Genomic DNA, 16,274 nt, shown 5'->3' with positions numbered 1-16,274 from the left:
TTCAACTCAACAACATAAACATTCAAAATTTCCCCCAGCTTACTTCCTGTTGCAGTGTTTGCTGCTAGTGCAATAACAATTCAGTGAAAACTGTCTATAGTAAAACTGCCTTAGGATATAATTAGATGGAATTAACCTACTGTATATTAATGCAAGTAAAATAGACCCATAAAAAACATTGCACTCACAGCCACCGCTTAAACAATACAACGGGCAATACAATTTGGATTGTAGTTTACAATAAGTTCACCAAACTATACATCACAAATTTAGCAGAAATGTAAAATTGCTTCTTGCAGAACAAGTGGCAATCAAATGGGCCAGATGTGCAATACTTTGCTATTAGGAACTGTGACTTTGAAATGTTGTTATACCGTATCCAGTCATCATATCAGATTATGCTAAATAATACCACAATACATTTTACAGCTGTTACACCCCCCCCCCACACACACACACACACACACACACACACACACACATCACAATCTATCGTATTCTATAGGCTATACACAATTATTAATATTGGTAAATAACAGTATCAAACTACTGGTTCATTGATAATGTCACAGGATAGCACGTCAACACCTGACAAACAGATGAAATTGATGGGTGTCAAAAGGTGAACAAGAGAATTGCTTTCCTGTTGCAACCCTGTGCAATCCTTGTAAGTACATCTCATACCTCTGTAATGTGTCATTTGAGCCTACACAAGCCATACCTGTTTGCCTGTGTTACTCACACACACACACACACACACACACACACACACTGCCCTGTATTTCATCAGGCTATGTCCTTTTGTTGGCGAAACTGACCCACTCAATCCAATGTAATGACAGTGCCTGAGTGGTTTGTTGACAACACATTCAGGTTGCTATGTCTTGCCAGAGACTTGTCTTGTTAGGAGAATAATTGCATCACCCAGCATGGTTAGCAAGTTGCAGATGTTGTAGTTGTAAGTGATGTGGTGGTTCAATTTTTGAGTGCATGTTTAAAGAAGATACAGGTGCAATGTTTGTGCTCCATCGGAGAAGCAGCTAACGCTAGTCATTTGCAATTAGCCAACGAAGAGCTGCAACAGCGGCTAGCGTTAGCCACAATTAGCCAACGTTAGTTGAATTAACGTCAGAAAAGCAATTCCCAGAGTCCAGAGAGCCAGTGCTGTAATATCAGTCTTCAACTAGCGTTAACTAGGCTCGACATGCAGTCTTGTAAAGGGTTGCCTAATTAACGTTACGTGCATGCAAATGACACACTATCTGTTTCATTCATTCATTCATTCATTGCTAACCTAGATGCACACGTAGCTAGCCAGCATTAGCTTGGCGTTGCTCCTCCAGCCAGGGCCTACCTTGTTAGTGAAGTCGACCCCACGGTCCCCGGGCTCGCCGTTGAACATGTCCCCGTCCTCGAAGCACTCGTCCCCGGCGTCGTCTCCACATCCCCCCCGGTCTGGTGCAAATATACTAGCGGGAACTAAAGCGTCTGCTAGCGGTATGGACCCCGGGCTTATACTCGGCTCATGCGTCGCTGCCATTGATGCCATTTCTATCCAGCTTTGCTGCAAGAAATGTCAAGCCTCCTTGCTGTTGTGATGATGACGACTTGCACCCAAACACAGACAGACTGTACGCTACACTGAAGGAGAGAGGTAAGTGCAGCCTAGCTATAGGCTACTACACAAATAAACTGCTCCTTCCTATGCGTCTGTCAGGTCAGTTTCGTTTCGCCTTCATTACATTTAAAAAATGAAATTGACACAACCTCATCAATAATTATGAGGAAGGTTTGGTTCAGGGTATGGACACGCCTCTTCAGTGTTGCCAGGTGGGAAATGTTTTGAAATGTTGCATCCCTGGTGATGACATCACAATTGATCGAGTGACATCACTGATGACATCACTGGTGACATCACAATTGCTCAAGTGACATCACTGATGACATCACTGATAACATCACAATGCACTGATTTATGACATCACTGATGATGTCACAAATTATGACTAACAGACACCACCCCTAAAATCATGACTAACACCACCTGCCCACAGGCAATTTTAATTATGATGATGATGATTTTTTAAATTACAACACAATGTTAAGCTTTCCATTTTAAATTAGTGCTTTTTACTAGTACTAGTACATTTTACACCAGTACTTCCACTGAGCAGCAAACAGCAAAATAATAATGCTTCTTCTTGAGTACGAAATTCCAGCACTGACCACCAATAGGAAATAAAATTACTTTGTCCTAGGCTAGGGGACATGAATGCACGAAGCAAAGAGATTGTGAGAAGACATGTATAAACAGACAGACAGGATCCATATTATTGAACGCTGCACCTCTTTATTTACTATTCACATTTTACCAGTGTGGACCAATAAGAGTAAGGGGGTCGTGATTACAGATTGGTCAAGGCAGCAGGCTGTTGCAGTTGTTAAAACAGTTAAAATGTGTAAGATTGAATTATTTTTACTTTAATGCCTATTTTGATTGTTAGGCTACATGGTACCTATTTGTGTGGGTTACATTGTCTGTTGATTGATGATGGATTGAAGTTATTTTTATTTCTAATAAAAATAATAATCCTATTAACTGAATAAATTTACCATCCATGTACCAACCATAATCGTAATAACCTTTTCAACTGCTAACAATTAGCCCAACATTATTGGGTTTTATGGCTAAAATGTCCAACTTGTTATTTTATTTTCAAATAATTGATTGTGTACTGTATGTATGGAAGAGATCTTTGGTGATCTTTGTACAGTATGGCTTACATTGCCAACCAAGGTGAGCACTATAGTAACACTTGACCCCCACTTGATCCCACTTAAAGGAGAATTCATTTTTTTTAACAACCTGGACCTTATTTCCAGCTTTAATCATGATTTTTAACTCACCCTGATAAATTCGGTTTGATAAGCTGCGACCTGGAAACGAGGAATACGGGGCACGTGTGATGCATCTATTTATGTCCTGTAAATAGCTTATTTTCTGACACACAATGAGAAAATGAATGAAATTGTGCAATGTGCTCAGCGTGTTTGCTGTCCCTCACATTAGAGATAGCAGCTCCTGTTCCCCCCCCGCTCCTCAGTTTGTAATCCATATGATGTTATTCCAGCTCAAATAAATACGAGCGGCCATCAAATTCAAATGCATCGTCCATAATCTCGAATTCACATAAATGTCAGCTGTGTTTACTAGGGGTGGGAATCACCAGATGCCCACGATACGATACTGAAACGATACTTGAGTCACGATACGATAGTATTGCGATACTGCAATATTTTCGATATTGCGATATATCGATATTGCGATATATTGAATATTGCGATATCTCGATATATTGTGATTTCTTACTTTTTCAACTGCAAATGATGTCCCCAAAGGAAAACTTTTTTCAACATCTGGTTTATATAAGAAAAAAATTTCAGTCTGTCCATCTGACTTCAACCATTTTATTGCAGCAACATTGTCAAGTAGACAGACCAACAACTTTCATAAAGTCATGTCATAGTTGCATGCACCTGACAAACTGAACTGTTTGTTACAGTCTACTTACAGTCCACCTTAACTGGATGTGTGTGTGGACTACTGTACTTATGTAGTTTTTGCAACTTCACTTCACTTACACAAAACATCTTGTGCAGCCCAGCCCATTCAGTAACTGGGGAATTTGTAAATTACTGTTATGACAAAACTGTTACTTTTAAAACAAAATGAAAATATGCTACCATTTGTTTAGTGCTGGCCTTGGAACTAAAGTGTATAGTAGCCCGGTGGCCTGGCATGGCCACCGGGCCATGCCAGGCCCGATATTGCAAGCAAAAAAAAAAAAAATTTTTTTTTTTTTTTTTTTGCTTGCAATATCGATACTTGGCGTCCAAATATCGATACAGTATCGTCAGGCAAAATATCGCGATACTGTGGTGTATCGATTTTTTCCCCCACCCCTAGTGTTTACCATGCTATATGCTACAGATCAACTGCTGTGAGCGCTCAAGTTCCCCTGCAAGTCCCCGGATGTGCTTTCAAATTCCTCATAAATCTGATCACCTACTATGGCAATAAATGTGATTCTCATTCGCAAAATGATGACAGGATGCTTTGGATTATGGCAGTGTAAAATTGAACCAGTAGACTCTGCTTGACTCTGTTTCTGTAGGAATGAAATTAGCAAAAGCGCTGTAAATCTTACGGTTAGAGCACAGGGAAAAAGTTATTACAATTATGGTTGGTAACCTATACATTTTATTACATAAATGGTAAATGTATTAGTTAACAGGATTATTACACAATTCAAAACTATTGTAATTTGGGTTTGACTCTGCCGTAGGCAGAAAGGATCATGTGAGAGAAATGTCAGAGACCTCAGAATAAACAACACTCGACCACAAGGAATAACAAATAAAAAAAGATTTGTTTTAATTACATTAATATCAGTTAAGGAGAGATACCACACTTGGAGGGGGGCAGGACTGGCCACATTATAAAATGTACACACTGGAAATGCATGAAAACGCGTCACACTACACACAGTGGAGTCACACTTGAACTACAAGAACAAGGGTGGGACCAATACCCCCCACCCCCCAGCTAACTCAACCCCACCCCCAGCTTCTCTCCGGTTCCCACTCTAATAAAATGCACAAACAAATGCACTGTATATACAAGTTATTAAAGTATAAATTTGCACAGTCAGTGTGTAAGAGAAATGTCAGACACCGCAGAATAAATAGCACTCAACCACAATGAATAACAAATAAAATGACAATCTTTATTACATTAACATCAACAAGCAAACAGTAAATGTTTTTTTTTACAGTAAACATGTTGTCCCCATGGTTGTCCCCATGGTTGTCCCCCACCAGTGATGTAATTCCACCCTTGGGTCAGTCCCATTCATTCTCAATGCCGCCCCCTAGCGGTACAAATCAACACATCAACAACAACATAGTTTGGAAACAGTCAAGACATTAAGGGGTGCATCTCACTCAATCTTTGGAGTACAAAGATGATTTTGATATCACCAGAAAGCTTACATTCTCCTCTTTCCAACAGTGTATAAAATATGACTTAATATGACTGATTTTGATAGAGCAGGTCACATAAATACTAGCCTAGGTAAACCCAGCCACCACGTGACCTGCTCTTCAGTTCCCAGTCACTATCACATAGTGACTGAGAACAGGTCTGAGAGCAGGTCACGTGGGGGATGGGTTTACCCAGGCTACATAAATACCATACTACAGCGTAATTCAGCTTGTGCTCTTGGGCAGTTTACTATAGAAATCACCATCCATTCTTTGAGTGTCTCTGTTTTGGATGCATTTTGCGATTGTCTCAGGAGATAAGGTTCTTATCTTATCTTAACTTAACTTCCTATCTTATTACACCATTAGGCCACATTATTTCTCAACAGCATTACTTACATCTAATTGGGGGGGACACATCCCCACAGGGATCATTAAAGTATATTTTTATTTTTAATTATAGCCTACTTTGTACATTAGTGCATCATATTAGTGTCATAAGACATTTTATATCTATCTATAGAGAAGCGACAGTGTGTGTGTGTGTGTGTGTGTGTGTGTGTGTGTGTGTGTGTGTGTGCGTGTGCGTGTGTGTGCCTGCGTGCGTGCGTGCGTGTGTGTGCGTGTGTGTGCGTGTGTGTGTGTGTGTGTGTGTACGTGTGTGTGTGTGTGTGTGTGCGTGTGCGTGTGTGTGTGCGTGTGCGTGTGCGTGTGTGTGTACGTGTGTGTGTGTGTGTGTGTGCGTGTGCGTGTGTGTGTGCGTGTGCGTGTGTGTGTACGTGTGTGTGTGTGTGTGTGTGTGTACGTGTGTGTGTGTGTGCGTGTGCGTGTGGGTGTGCGTGTGCGTGTGCGTGTGCGTGTGCGTGTGCGTGTGTGTGTGTGTGTGTGTGTGCGTGTGCGTGTGCGTGTGCGTGTGCGTGTGCGTGTGTGTGTGTGTGATATAACATATAATTGAAAGCTCTCTCACTGTTTGTGTATTCAAAGGTCTCTGTGTCATTAGATCTCATGACTGTCTTAAGACTAGGTCTTGGGGTAAGAGGGAACATATGGAAATCTGCCACGTTCAACCTTTTTTCCCTGGTGAAAGCCACAGTATATATTCATACAGTACATGCATATTAAACCCAAATGATTTATGAATGAAACTAATAGTGTGGTGGGGGTTGATTAAATATTTTTTTTAATTCTTTATTGTACAAAAGCATGGAATTACATCAAACATATCTATTTCAACATTCACCTTTAGTTTACTTTTTTTGAAAGTTGGCTACATTAATCCAGAATAGTCTCTTTTTCTAGTTCACAAAAATCACATTTATACTCAATATCCAGTTTGAATCTTTCTAACACATGTTTCACCGGATAGATTCTATGCAGTATCTTGAATGATAAACAAACCCAAAACATCTAGACCATGGGATAGTGATACAACTAAGGGTTTTCCTAATATTTTTGTTAGAACACTTCTCTTTCATTATATTAGTCTGACCAATATAGATACAGTACTTCCCACCCAGTCTTCAAAATGAAAAGGTAGGTCCACAGCACCAGAGTTTCAATATACACAGATCTGGAAATTCCTTGTGCTTTGGATAATAGTAGCAGACCATATAAGGATAATTTCCGTAAATGTCTTCTTAATTTGAGGTGGTGAAGCAATGTGCACTTTCAGCTGTAGCTGACACACACTGCCAAGTCATTAAGGCGTATGTATATATGTGAGTCATAGATCATTATATTGACAGTCAAGGAATAAACACATCATGGGCTTTTTCTCTCTCTCTCCTCAGACAAAAAGTGTCAGAGAGGCCGATCCAACTCAGGTGCACTTCTTGTGGATGTGTGTGTGTGTGTGTGTGTGTGTGTGTGTGTGTGTGTGTGTGTGTGTGTGTGTGTGTGTGTGTGTGTGTGTGTGTGTGTGTGCAATTGTAGCGTGCGCTCCTCTGCCAGCGAGCACATCAAAAGAGGGTTGTTGAGTTATTTTGGATTATAATAAATAGATTTCTCCCCCTCAGAGCATTCTCACACCCCCCTCACAGCTGTCCAGTCAAGCCTGATGCAGGCCTAACAGCACAAATAAAGGCCACCAAGGACATTTTATAACTAATAGGCAGCAGTTGGTATTGATATAAAATGTAATCTAGACTCGTAGTCCTATCATGTGGCTTTTCTCATGGCTTATGCCCTCTTTGACTCAGGAGTTGTCAGCTAGTGAAAGCCATGGTAGTATTGAGTCAAATGCATTCAAACCATTTTTGAGCGATGATGCAGTTTCAAAATTTCACCAGGGCTATTTTTCTCCAAACCAACATTTGACTTAAAGGCAGACTGAATTCAAACCCTGCCATCTGACCCTCCATGACAGGCTGTGGGCCTTTCAGGATAGGCTATCGGCTGTGCCAAATATTTAGTCGTCTCCCTGGCAACAAAGTCACTTCTATTTTTATACAGCAGCCCTGTAGTCTGTGGTCTTATTGCCCCTGCTGTCTGACTCCACTACAATGTTGTAGTAGCGGTCCACTGTCGAAAATACTCAGATGCCAACTATCTTCACCTCGATCAACATCACGAAGGCCATTAGACGTTTAATAGCTTATTTATGGTGTATATCTATATAGTTTCACCTCGTTGGTCAGTGTTCACTAATGGCGCGATTCTATTGGCTGCTTGAAATGTCACTCAAGCAGAAGGAAACACGCTCCCTATAAATACCATGGTCAGCTCTCCAGTGCGGCCCGGACCTGCGCACACTCAACACTCTCACTTCTCCTCGGTTATCTGACAGCCTCTGCAGCAAGATGAGCGTAAGTGTGAATCATTCAGAGACTATTAGCCTATAGGCTTAACTGCTGCATTGTCTTTGCTTTCTCTATTTGATGAGCCAGATGCACGAGTACAGAGACTTATCTACTGGACACAGTATATACTGGAACTGACAGCTGTTTGACATGCCAGATGCAGCACAATCTCATAGGCTGACTAAACTTAACCAATACTTCTGCACACTTAACCATTGCTTCAGATACTTCTGCATTGTGGATTGCTGTTATTGCCTTATATGGTTAAAATATGCACTGCAGACAGAATAGGCATCTTATTGGATAATGCATTATGGGAAAGTTATTCTATTCATACCACTACTGCACATAGGCTATTGCCTGCTGCACCCCTCAAACTGGTGGATTCTAGCTTCAATACATGTAGCCTATGTGAATTCTGATTGCAAAAACACCTGGACACAGACATTTTTCTTTATTGTCACTATTTTTCAGACAATAGCAGCCTAACGACATCAAAACTATGAAATAACAGGAAAGGAATTATGTAGTGACCAATAAAGTTAAACAAACCCAAACTACCCTAGATCATTTAAAGTAGCTGCCTTGATGGGAAGGCAAAGGCGTTGGAAAAAAATCCATACATACTCATCAACTTCACTATTTATATTTGTCAAAAACAACACAAATTCAACTAAGCATATAAGCATAAGCATTTAGATCCAAATGGTTTTAAAAACATAGCATCCGATGTCGTAGGAAAAAAGGAGACGCCCACTGGCTGGAGGTTGATTTCAAAATTTATTTATGAAGACAATCATTTTATACTGACTCTCGCACGCTACTTCCTATTAACACAATCAGAGGAAACTACCGGGAGGGAATACCAACTTACAGCCATCTAATGACCCTTCAGGGATTCATTGTTTTCATAAATCAATTTAGAATCAACCTTAACCAACATTAAGGCCAGTGAGCGTCTGCTTTTTGTTGCTATTTTACAAGTGTCTGTGAGACTGTGTTGGCTTTTTTTCTACGACACCAAACTTTTGACTAGTGTGGTGTACCTGTACTTTTGAACCCTAAAGTCACTCCAGGGAGAATGCTTGCAATCACTAGTGCATTTTAATCCAATCATTTCACCTCAGGCTCAATAACTATAACTGGGAGCTGAACATGGGCAGCATTGTGATGATAAACGGCACCGGAGGAGTTGCTTACAATAAAAGCCCTGTATGACTCTGGCTTTGTGTTGGCTACAGGGGTAAACATGTGTTGGAAGTAGGGATGTTCATTTTGAAAATTTTCCAAAATCGATAATCGGTGAAAATTAACGATCAATTATCGATCATCGATTTTATTAATACTTAGAAAATTTTCAATATATATATATATATTTTTTCTTTTTTTTTTCTTTTTTTTTACAAAATGAATGCCTATGGCAGAAAATACGAAAGACAACGTGTTCTCCTCAATGAACTCTTTATTTCAATGTGTCTCCTCTCCAACACTGCTGTCCCCGGCGCATGCCGGTGTGAATTTCCCATGTTTAAAACAGTTTTGTTGGCACAAAGGCCCGTGCCCAGCCAGAAAACTAGAGACTATATGAAGCTCCACCTCACGTTAGTCGGCTGTGCAATGGAGTGGGGCGAGGAGGAACGAATTCCACCCAAACCTAGTCCAAATTTTTTTTTTTTTTTTTTTTTTAATAATTAAAAAATCGATCCAAATGCCACAGGATCGATTCCAATCCTTAACGATCGATTATCGATTTTCGATAATTGATGAACATCCCTAGTTGGAAGGGTTTGGAGGGCAGTGGGCTGAAATCACATTAAGGCGATATAATGAAATAAAGTCATCTTCCGGAGGCTACAATAGACGGTGCAGAGCAGAGAGCTATTCTGCGATGTTGTGAGTCTCAAGGCTAAACACTGTGGGGAACAAATCCACTTCGGCAGTGGCAGATTCTGGAACAGTGTTCTGTCAAAGTTTATTTTTCATGCTGTTTTATAAGGAAATGGCAATTGCACTATATTGGATCTACTCTTTTATCCCTGCCATATATCACAAACTGCTACGGTACATATTAGACTGAAGTTGCAGTAGGATGACATTGATTTTAGAATAAACCAGGCCTAATGCATTTATAGCCGCGCGTATACTATATTTGTGGAAGATAAATTCACTTGACTATATACAGTATACTGTACAGTATTTGGTGGTAAGGGTGTTTCCAGACCCCAGCTGTCTCTTGTCTCTCTCAGTGAGAGGAGGGTCGGCATGTCACACACACATGGGGATTCCTTCAGGCTGCAGTGTCTGGGGGGGATGCAGGACCACTGCCAGGTCAGACCTCAGCCCAGGCCCGACCCGGCCCCAGTGCTAAGCGCTATGCACGCACTTTACAGTTGGATTCAAAGACATGGAAAGAATGTGAGACCCTGTGTCACTCTATCCCTCTTCACTCCCTTTCATTCTCTGGTTTAGCCGTTCTTTCAGATAGACCTTTTTCTTTCAGATAGACCTTTTTCTTTCAGATAGACCTTTTTCTTTCAGATAGACCTTTTTGGGGCTTTGATGTCTTTTTCTCTCTCTCTCCAGATTGATGGTCTCAGGCTCTGCCAACATTAACAAAGCACTAACGACATGGCACTATTTCAGCATACTGTAGTAGGGAGTCATCGTCTTGTGTGTGTTTGTGTGTGGCTCAGCTGTAGACTAGAGCTAAGCTAATGCAATTCTACTCGACTGTAATGCTGATGTAATAGGCCTATATCCCTATCTTATTACCCAAAAACTGTATTTATTTCATTGCTATTTCACACCAGTGTTCTGGTTTTTGAGAAATAAGCAGCAGCCTCATCTTTGCATTTTTTTAAACAATATTAGACTGCTACAAGTCAATATGCAGCCAAGCCATTTCTCTAGATTCATAAGCAAGTATTTCCAGTCAGCCATATTACTCATTATGACTCTTATTTTCCATAGGAAAGTAAAACCAAAAGTGAAATCTCTTGAAGTTCCCATTTTTTGCTATAGCAATGAGATCAGTGTGTGTGGCACAAAAAAAGAGTTCAATCAGGAGAGACGAGCGAATGAATAGAATCATATTTATTACAACAGAATGAATGATGCAATACAGAATGTATGAGAATTAAGTATTTTCAATATAGTCTTAGCCCTTAGACACCACATGGAGATATTGAGATTGAGGGGCATCAGCCGTGAGCAGCAGCACTAGTGGTGATGACACTCCTGAGACTGATGTAGGCTGATGTAGACTGTAGGCTGATGAATCTGATGGGTCTGCGAAGACTGAGCGGAGATGAGGTGGAGGGGTGAGCGATGATAGCAGCAGTTACACAGGAGTGAGCAGGCTGAAGTGGATAGAAAGAGACATATTTAAAAGGAGCGGAGGTGTATACTGTAGCAATGTGATAGGCTTATGGTTGAGGTGTGTGGAGGTGTGTCGCTATGTCATTGGATAGATGAGACCAGCTGGCAAACAGCTGATTATTCAATTGATGCCCGGAAGTGACAGGCGCTATTTTGAGCGTGCGTGCAAGATATGAAGTGATGAAATGAGAAGTGAACTATGGAAGCATGAATGCACAGATTATAGTCTTCATGTCTGAACTTCCATTAGAAGTTAATGTCTCATGTTTTGTGTTTTTTTCTCCTGAGCTACAGACTTGAGCAGTGTCATAGTCTCGAATCTCGAAAACTAAAGCCTTTTTTGAGGACTTGCTGCTAGACTATCAGATTAAACCTCTGTTGACCTGTACAAGCGTTCTCCAAAAAAGTATTGCGAGTGAAATCTGGCACAAATAGTCAATCTTGTCAGTTTCTAATAAGCGACTTCAAAACACATCCATTTGTGACTATCAAAGAATGATTGTTGGTCTTTCATTAGGCTATGTTCAGAGTTAGATTGATGTCATGTCTACAGAAGCCAACCCCTTTAGTACCCTTTTAACTAGACTGTGAATAGGCCGTCAGCTGTCAAAGGCGCTACAGTTGTAACTAATAGCAATGATTGCCTTGGTGACAGTTAACAGATCCCCCGACGCAGAATTTGACACATTGACAAAATGTTGAACAATGGTGGTCTGTGTGTAACAAGCGAGTACTAGAGTGCTCAACTCCGTATTCCCCTGCCACATGTACACTACTGACCTAGCAGAGCCAGTTCTGCTGTGCTCAGCCGTTTTCCCCCTGTGCAGCCAGTGCCATCCACTGTGGCGTGGAGGAAAATATGACTCGGTTTAACAGTCTTCCCCCACCAATTTGAACATGTTTAGCCTCTCCTCTGCCAAAAATGGTTGCAGGAGAAAAAAGGGAATGGCATCCAACAGTAGAAGAGGAAAGAGTTGGAATCTTTGACCAGTCCTTCAATGGGAGTGTAATTGGAAACACATGGTCTATTACTTGGATAAGGCTCAGAGAGTTAGGCTGAAGCTACCTCTGCTTCTGCCTGCATCCCAAGCTGCAATAATGATAATAATCCAAGTAATATCCAGTAGTGTTACCATACAATAATGTATTATATCATCCCTCCCCCCCCCCTCTCTCTCTCTCTCTCTCTCTCCCTCTCTCTCTCTCTCTCTCTCTCTCTCCAGAAAATGATTGTAAAGAATATGTCCTTCAAGGTCGGACAGACCTTGACCATCACCGGAGTCCCAAAGCCTGACGCCACCAAGTGAGTGTCTTAGACGCAAGAGTGCTGTTGCTCATGTCACACACGCACGCACGCACACACACACACACACACACACACACACACACACACACACGCACGCACGCACGCACGCACGCACGCACACACACACACACACACACACACACACACACACACACACACACAGTCTCTAGACCAGTGGTTCTCAACTGCACCTTGAGGGGATTGGCTCCCCACCAAAAAAGAAACCATAGAAGAATGACTGTTTTGATCCTAGCTTCACTGTTATCTCTGTGCCTACAGAGGCAGCCCTGCAATACAGAGGAATTCTGGACCATCTCTAACAAACTCTCATCTAACGTTGATTAAAGTCACTTAGGGGTTCATTATATGAAAAAGATTGCTGGTCTAGACATTTGATGTTTTGAACTTTTGACACATAAGCCCATCAAAGTGCATCCTGGTTTGTCTTCAAGTTACACTCCCTGTAGTTGGCCCCTTTACTTACCCGTGATATCACACTGATGTGGTGACTGTCACATGACACTGTCTGTCACATCATGTGACAGTGTCATGTGACAGTCACCACATCAGTCACATCCCATTAAAAGATTGACACATTTCAGCTTTGTGACATTACTCCCCAGACATTCACACTTCTGTGAATGTGTGTGTGATGTGCTGATAGATCTTTTTTTTCCCAATATTTAATTTTTATTTTTTCTTTATAACACGAAACGTGTTGTTCGCCTTGTTTCCTGTTTTTAATGTAGCCTAAAAGTTAATAAAGTGTCTATTTTCCTACCCTGGTGTGCGCTGGAGAACTTCTTTTTTACTCTTGTGCTTTTAAAGATGTTGTGCATGGGGTCTCATGTAAGGGGAACCTCTCCATCCTTATAACAGACAACAGATACTGTATAACAGATATAACAACCACAGCTGAAAAGAAGGGGGGGGGGGACTTCCATTCCTTCAGAATGAGTTTCTTGGTGACAGTTGTCCCCTGTGTCAGAGACTGATGCACAGGATTTAAAGAAGTTCAGAGAGGACTCCGAGCAGCCGAAGATGGCGAGTACTGGCTCCGGCTGAAGGGTTATTTTGTAGGCCTTAGAGCAGGGGTTCCCAACCTTTTTTGTGCCAAGGACCTGTAGATACATGGGAAAAAAGTTGCGGACCGGTTGTCAATTTTAATGGTTTTAGTTACCTATATATTTACTCACCAGGTGGCGACAAAGGGTAAATAACAGCCTTTTGTGTTGTACTGTATGTAGCCTATACAGTATTTATGTTTTTGTTTTAACTACAAACAGCCTATAATATTATAGCCTATGTTTATTTAAAAAAAAAAAAAATGCGTTGCGGCCTGGTACCGGTCTGCGGCCCGGAGGTTGGGGACCACTGCCTTAGAGTACCAATCAAATATTTTGGCCCAGAATCCAGTTAGTGAGGGGCAGAACCCACAGGCATGAGATATGCTGACAGACCTATAAAGCTGCATCAATCCCACTAGAAATAGACAGAATACAGGAAGCTAGGCTGTTTGTTGAATCTCAACTAATAAGCTGTTAAAACATCTACAGACAAAGACAAACAGTTGTTGAATGTCAACTAATGTCAACTAATACACTGTTAAAATGTCACAAATACTCTGTAGACTCTCTGTAGGTGGACTATCCAAAAAAAGTGTCACCCATGGCTGCATCTGCAGCTGAAGTGCTCACTTTAACCACTAGAGGGTGAACTTAGCCATGTTTAGTGAGATGAATATGACAAATTAGTGCTCAAATGTTGACATTATGACCGGCACTGTCATATTTCATAACTACTCACCAAATACCAGTTTATAACTATAACATATAAGATAACTACTTACCAAATACCAGTTTATAACATAACATAACTACTTACCAAATACCAGTTTATAACATAACATAACTACTCACCAAATACCAGTTTATAACTATAACATATAAGATAACTACTTACCAAATACCAGTTTATAACTATAACATAACATAACTACTTACCAAATACCAGTTTATAACAAAAACAAAAACGTTTTAGAATGGAGCTTTAAAGGAGGATTTTGTGGCGCTGGTAAAATGGGGTGCAATGATGGGTACAAGCCAATTTTGTACACTCTGTGCTTTCTTTACCCTATCATGAACCAGAACAAAATGCAATGTATCTGTTCATGTCTGTGCTGCAGTTTTGCCGTGAACATCGGGCCCAATGAGACAGACATCGCCATGCATATGAACCCTCGCTTCAACGCCCACGGAGATGAGAGGGCCGTGGTGTGCAACTCCTTCCAGGAAGGCAACTGGTGCGAGGAGCATCGTGAGGGAGGCTTCCCTTTCAACCTGGGGGAGGAGTTCAAGGTGAGAGGGAGAGAGAGGTGGAGACTTTTTTGCACGTGTGTGTGTGCGTGTCGTGTGTGTGTGTGTGTGTGTGTGTGTGTGTGTGTGTGTGTGTGTGTGTGTTATGTGCGTGCGTGCGTGCGTGCGTGCAACCTCTGCAGGGGAGGTCTGTGTTATTGTACCTCAGATAATTTGACCATGATCATATGAATACATTTCAGCACTCAAGTGCAAAGGACAAACCAATTGTTTAGAATAAACTGAACACAATATACACTATATTTGTAATCAGAGAAGTCATTTTCAGATATTTTAGATCTCATGATATAACATACTGTACCTAATTTCAGCTAAATATTTTGAATTTTTAATGTAAAATGGTTTAACCATCACCATAAAACATAAATTAAGACTAAGAAGATGGCAACTGTTATGTTTGAAATCTGAGAATAAATATCCAAGGCATACATCTGGCTTTGCAAATGGTTTTATTGTTACTTTATGCCATTCATCAGTTAAACATGAAGGAATGGCCTGATATGGGGTACCGACTGTGTTGAAAAATTAATGAAAATTGCAACCCTCATGCATGTTTCATAAAAGACAGATTAAAATAAGTTCAAAGACTTTTACATGGTTTTTCCAGCCTAGTTATTCCTACAATTATTCTGATATGACAAGAATGTAGCAGAATGCATCAGTATGTATTCTTTTTAATCTTATATGCCTTCTCTCTCTCTCTCTCTCTCCTCCCCAGATCGTCATCACATTCACCCCTGAGCAGTTCCTGGTGACTCTGACGGACGGCACAGAGATCCATTTCCCCAACCGCCTGGGCGCCGAGAAGTACCAGGTCATCAGCTTCGACGGGGAAGTCCGCATCCAGGGTGTTGAGATCAAGTAGAACCCTCGCCGTCCCTGGAATCATTAGGTTTTGTTGCTTTAGTTATGTTCTGCCTTTTGGCCAGAGAGTGCCACATATGACCTTATAAGCTTTTAGGTTTCTGAATACATCTGGCAACAGCCGTGCCTTAACATGCATATCTCACAAGAGATGCACACATTCACACACACAATTCACACACACACACACACACACACACACACACACACACACACACACACACACACACACACACACACAATTCACACACACACACACACACACACACACACACACACACACACACACACACACATGATATAACGCATGATATAGATAGATACAGTAGATAGATAGATAGATAGATAGATAGTTAGATAGATAGATAGATAGATAGATAGATAGATAGATAGATAGATAGATAGATAGATAGATAGATAGATAGATGCATTTATACACAAATGCACACACAAACACATATGCCAAGAGTGTAATTGCATGCCAGTCCTGCGCACTTGACAGAGCTACAG

The 16,274-nt window shown here is 41.0% G+C and overlaps 2 protein-coding genes across 3 annotated transcripts in view; one reads left to right on the top strand and one right to left on the bottom strand.

The window, feature by feature from the left end:
* The window catches only part of gtpbp1 (GTP binding protein 1), a 12,255-nt gene extending 10,582 nt beyond the window's left edge, over nucleotides 1-1,673 (bottom strand). For both annotated transcript variants that reach the window (XM_083648702.1, XM_083648703.1), the window contains exon 1: nucleotides 1,355-1,673. In XM_083648702.1, coding sequence (XP_083504828.1) covers nucleotides 1,355-1,549 — 195 coding nt within the window. In that variant the 5' untranslated portion in view covers nucleotides 1,550-1,673. The remainder of the gene's footprint in view (nucleotides 1-1,354) is intronic.
* Nucleotides 1,674-7,754: 6,081 nt separating this feature from the next.
* Nucleotides 7,755-16,068, top strand: lgals2a (lectin, galactoside-binding, soluble, 2a). The gene is made up of 4 exons (XM_083649763.1): nucleotides 7,755-7,847; nucleotides 12,443-12,522; nucleotides 14,711-14,882; nucleotides 15,619-16,068. Exons 1-4 carry the CDS (start codon nucleotides 7,842-7,844, stop codon nucleotides 15,763-15,765), a joined length of 405 nt encoding a protein of 134 aa, XP_083505889.1. The 5' UTR covers nucleotides 7,755-7,841; the 3' UTR covers nucleotides 15,766-16,068.
* Nucleotides 16,069-16,274: the final 206 nt, after the last annotated feature.

This window comes from Poromitra crassiceps, assembly GCF_964638095.1.
Source record: "Poromitra crassiceps genome assembly, chromosome: 13".
NCBI lineage: Eukaryota > Metazoa > Chordata > Actinopteri > Beryciformes > Melamphaidae > Poromitra > Poromitra crassiceps.
The sequence above is the reverse complement of the archived record's forward strand: the minus strand, read 5'-3'. Positions and strand labels throughout refer to the sequence as shown.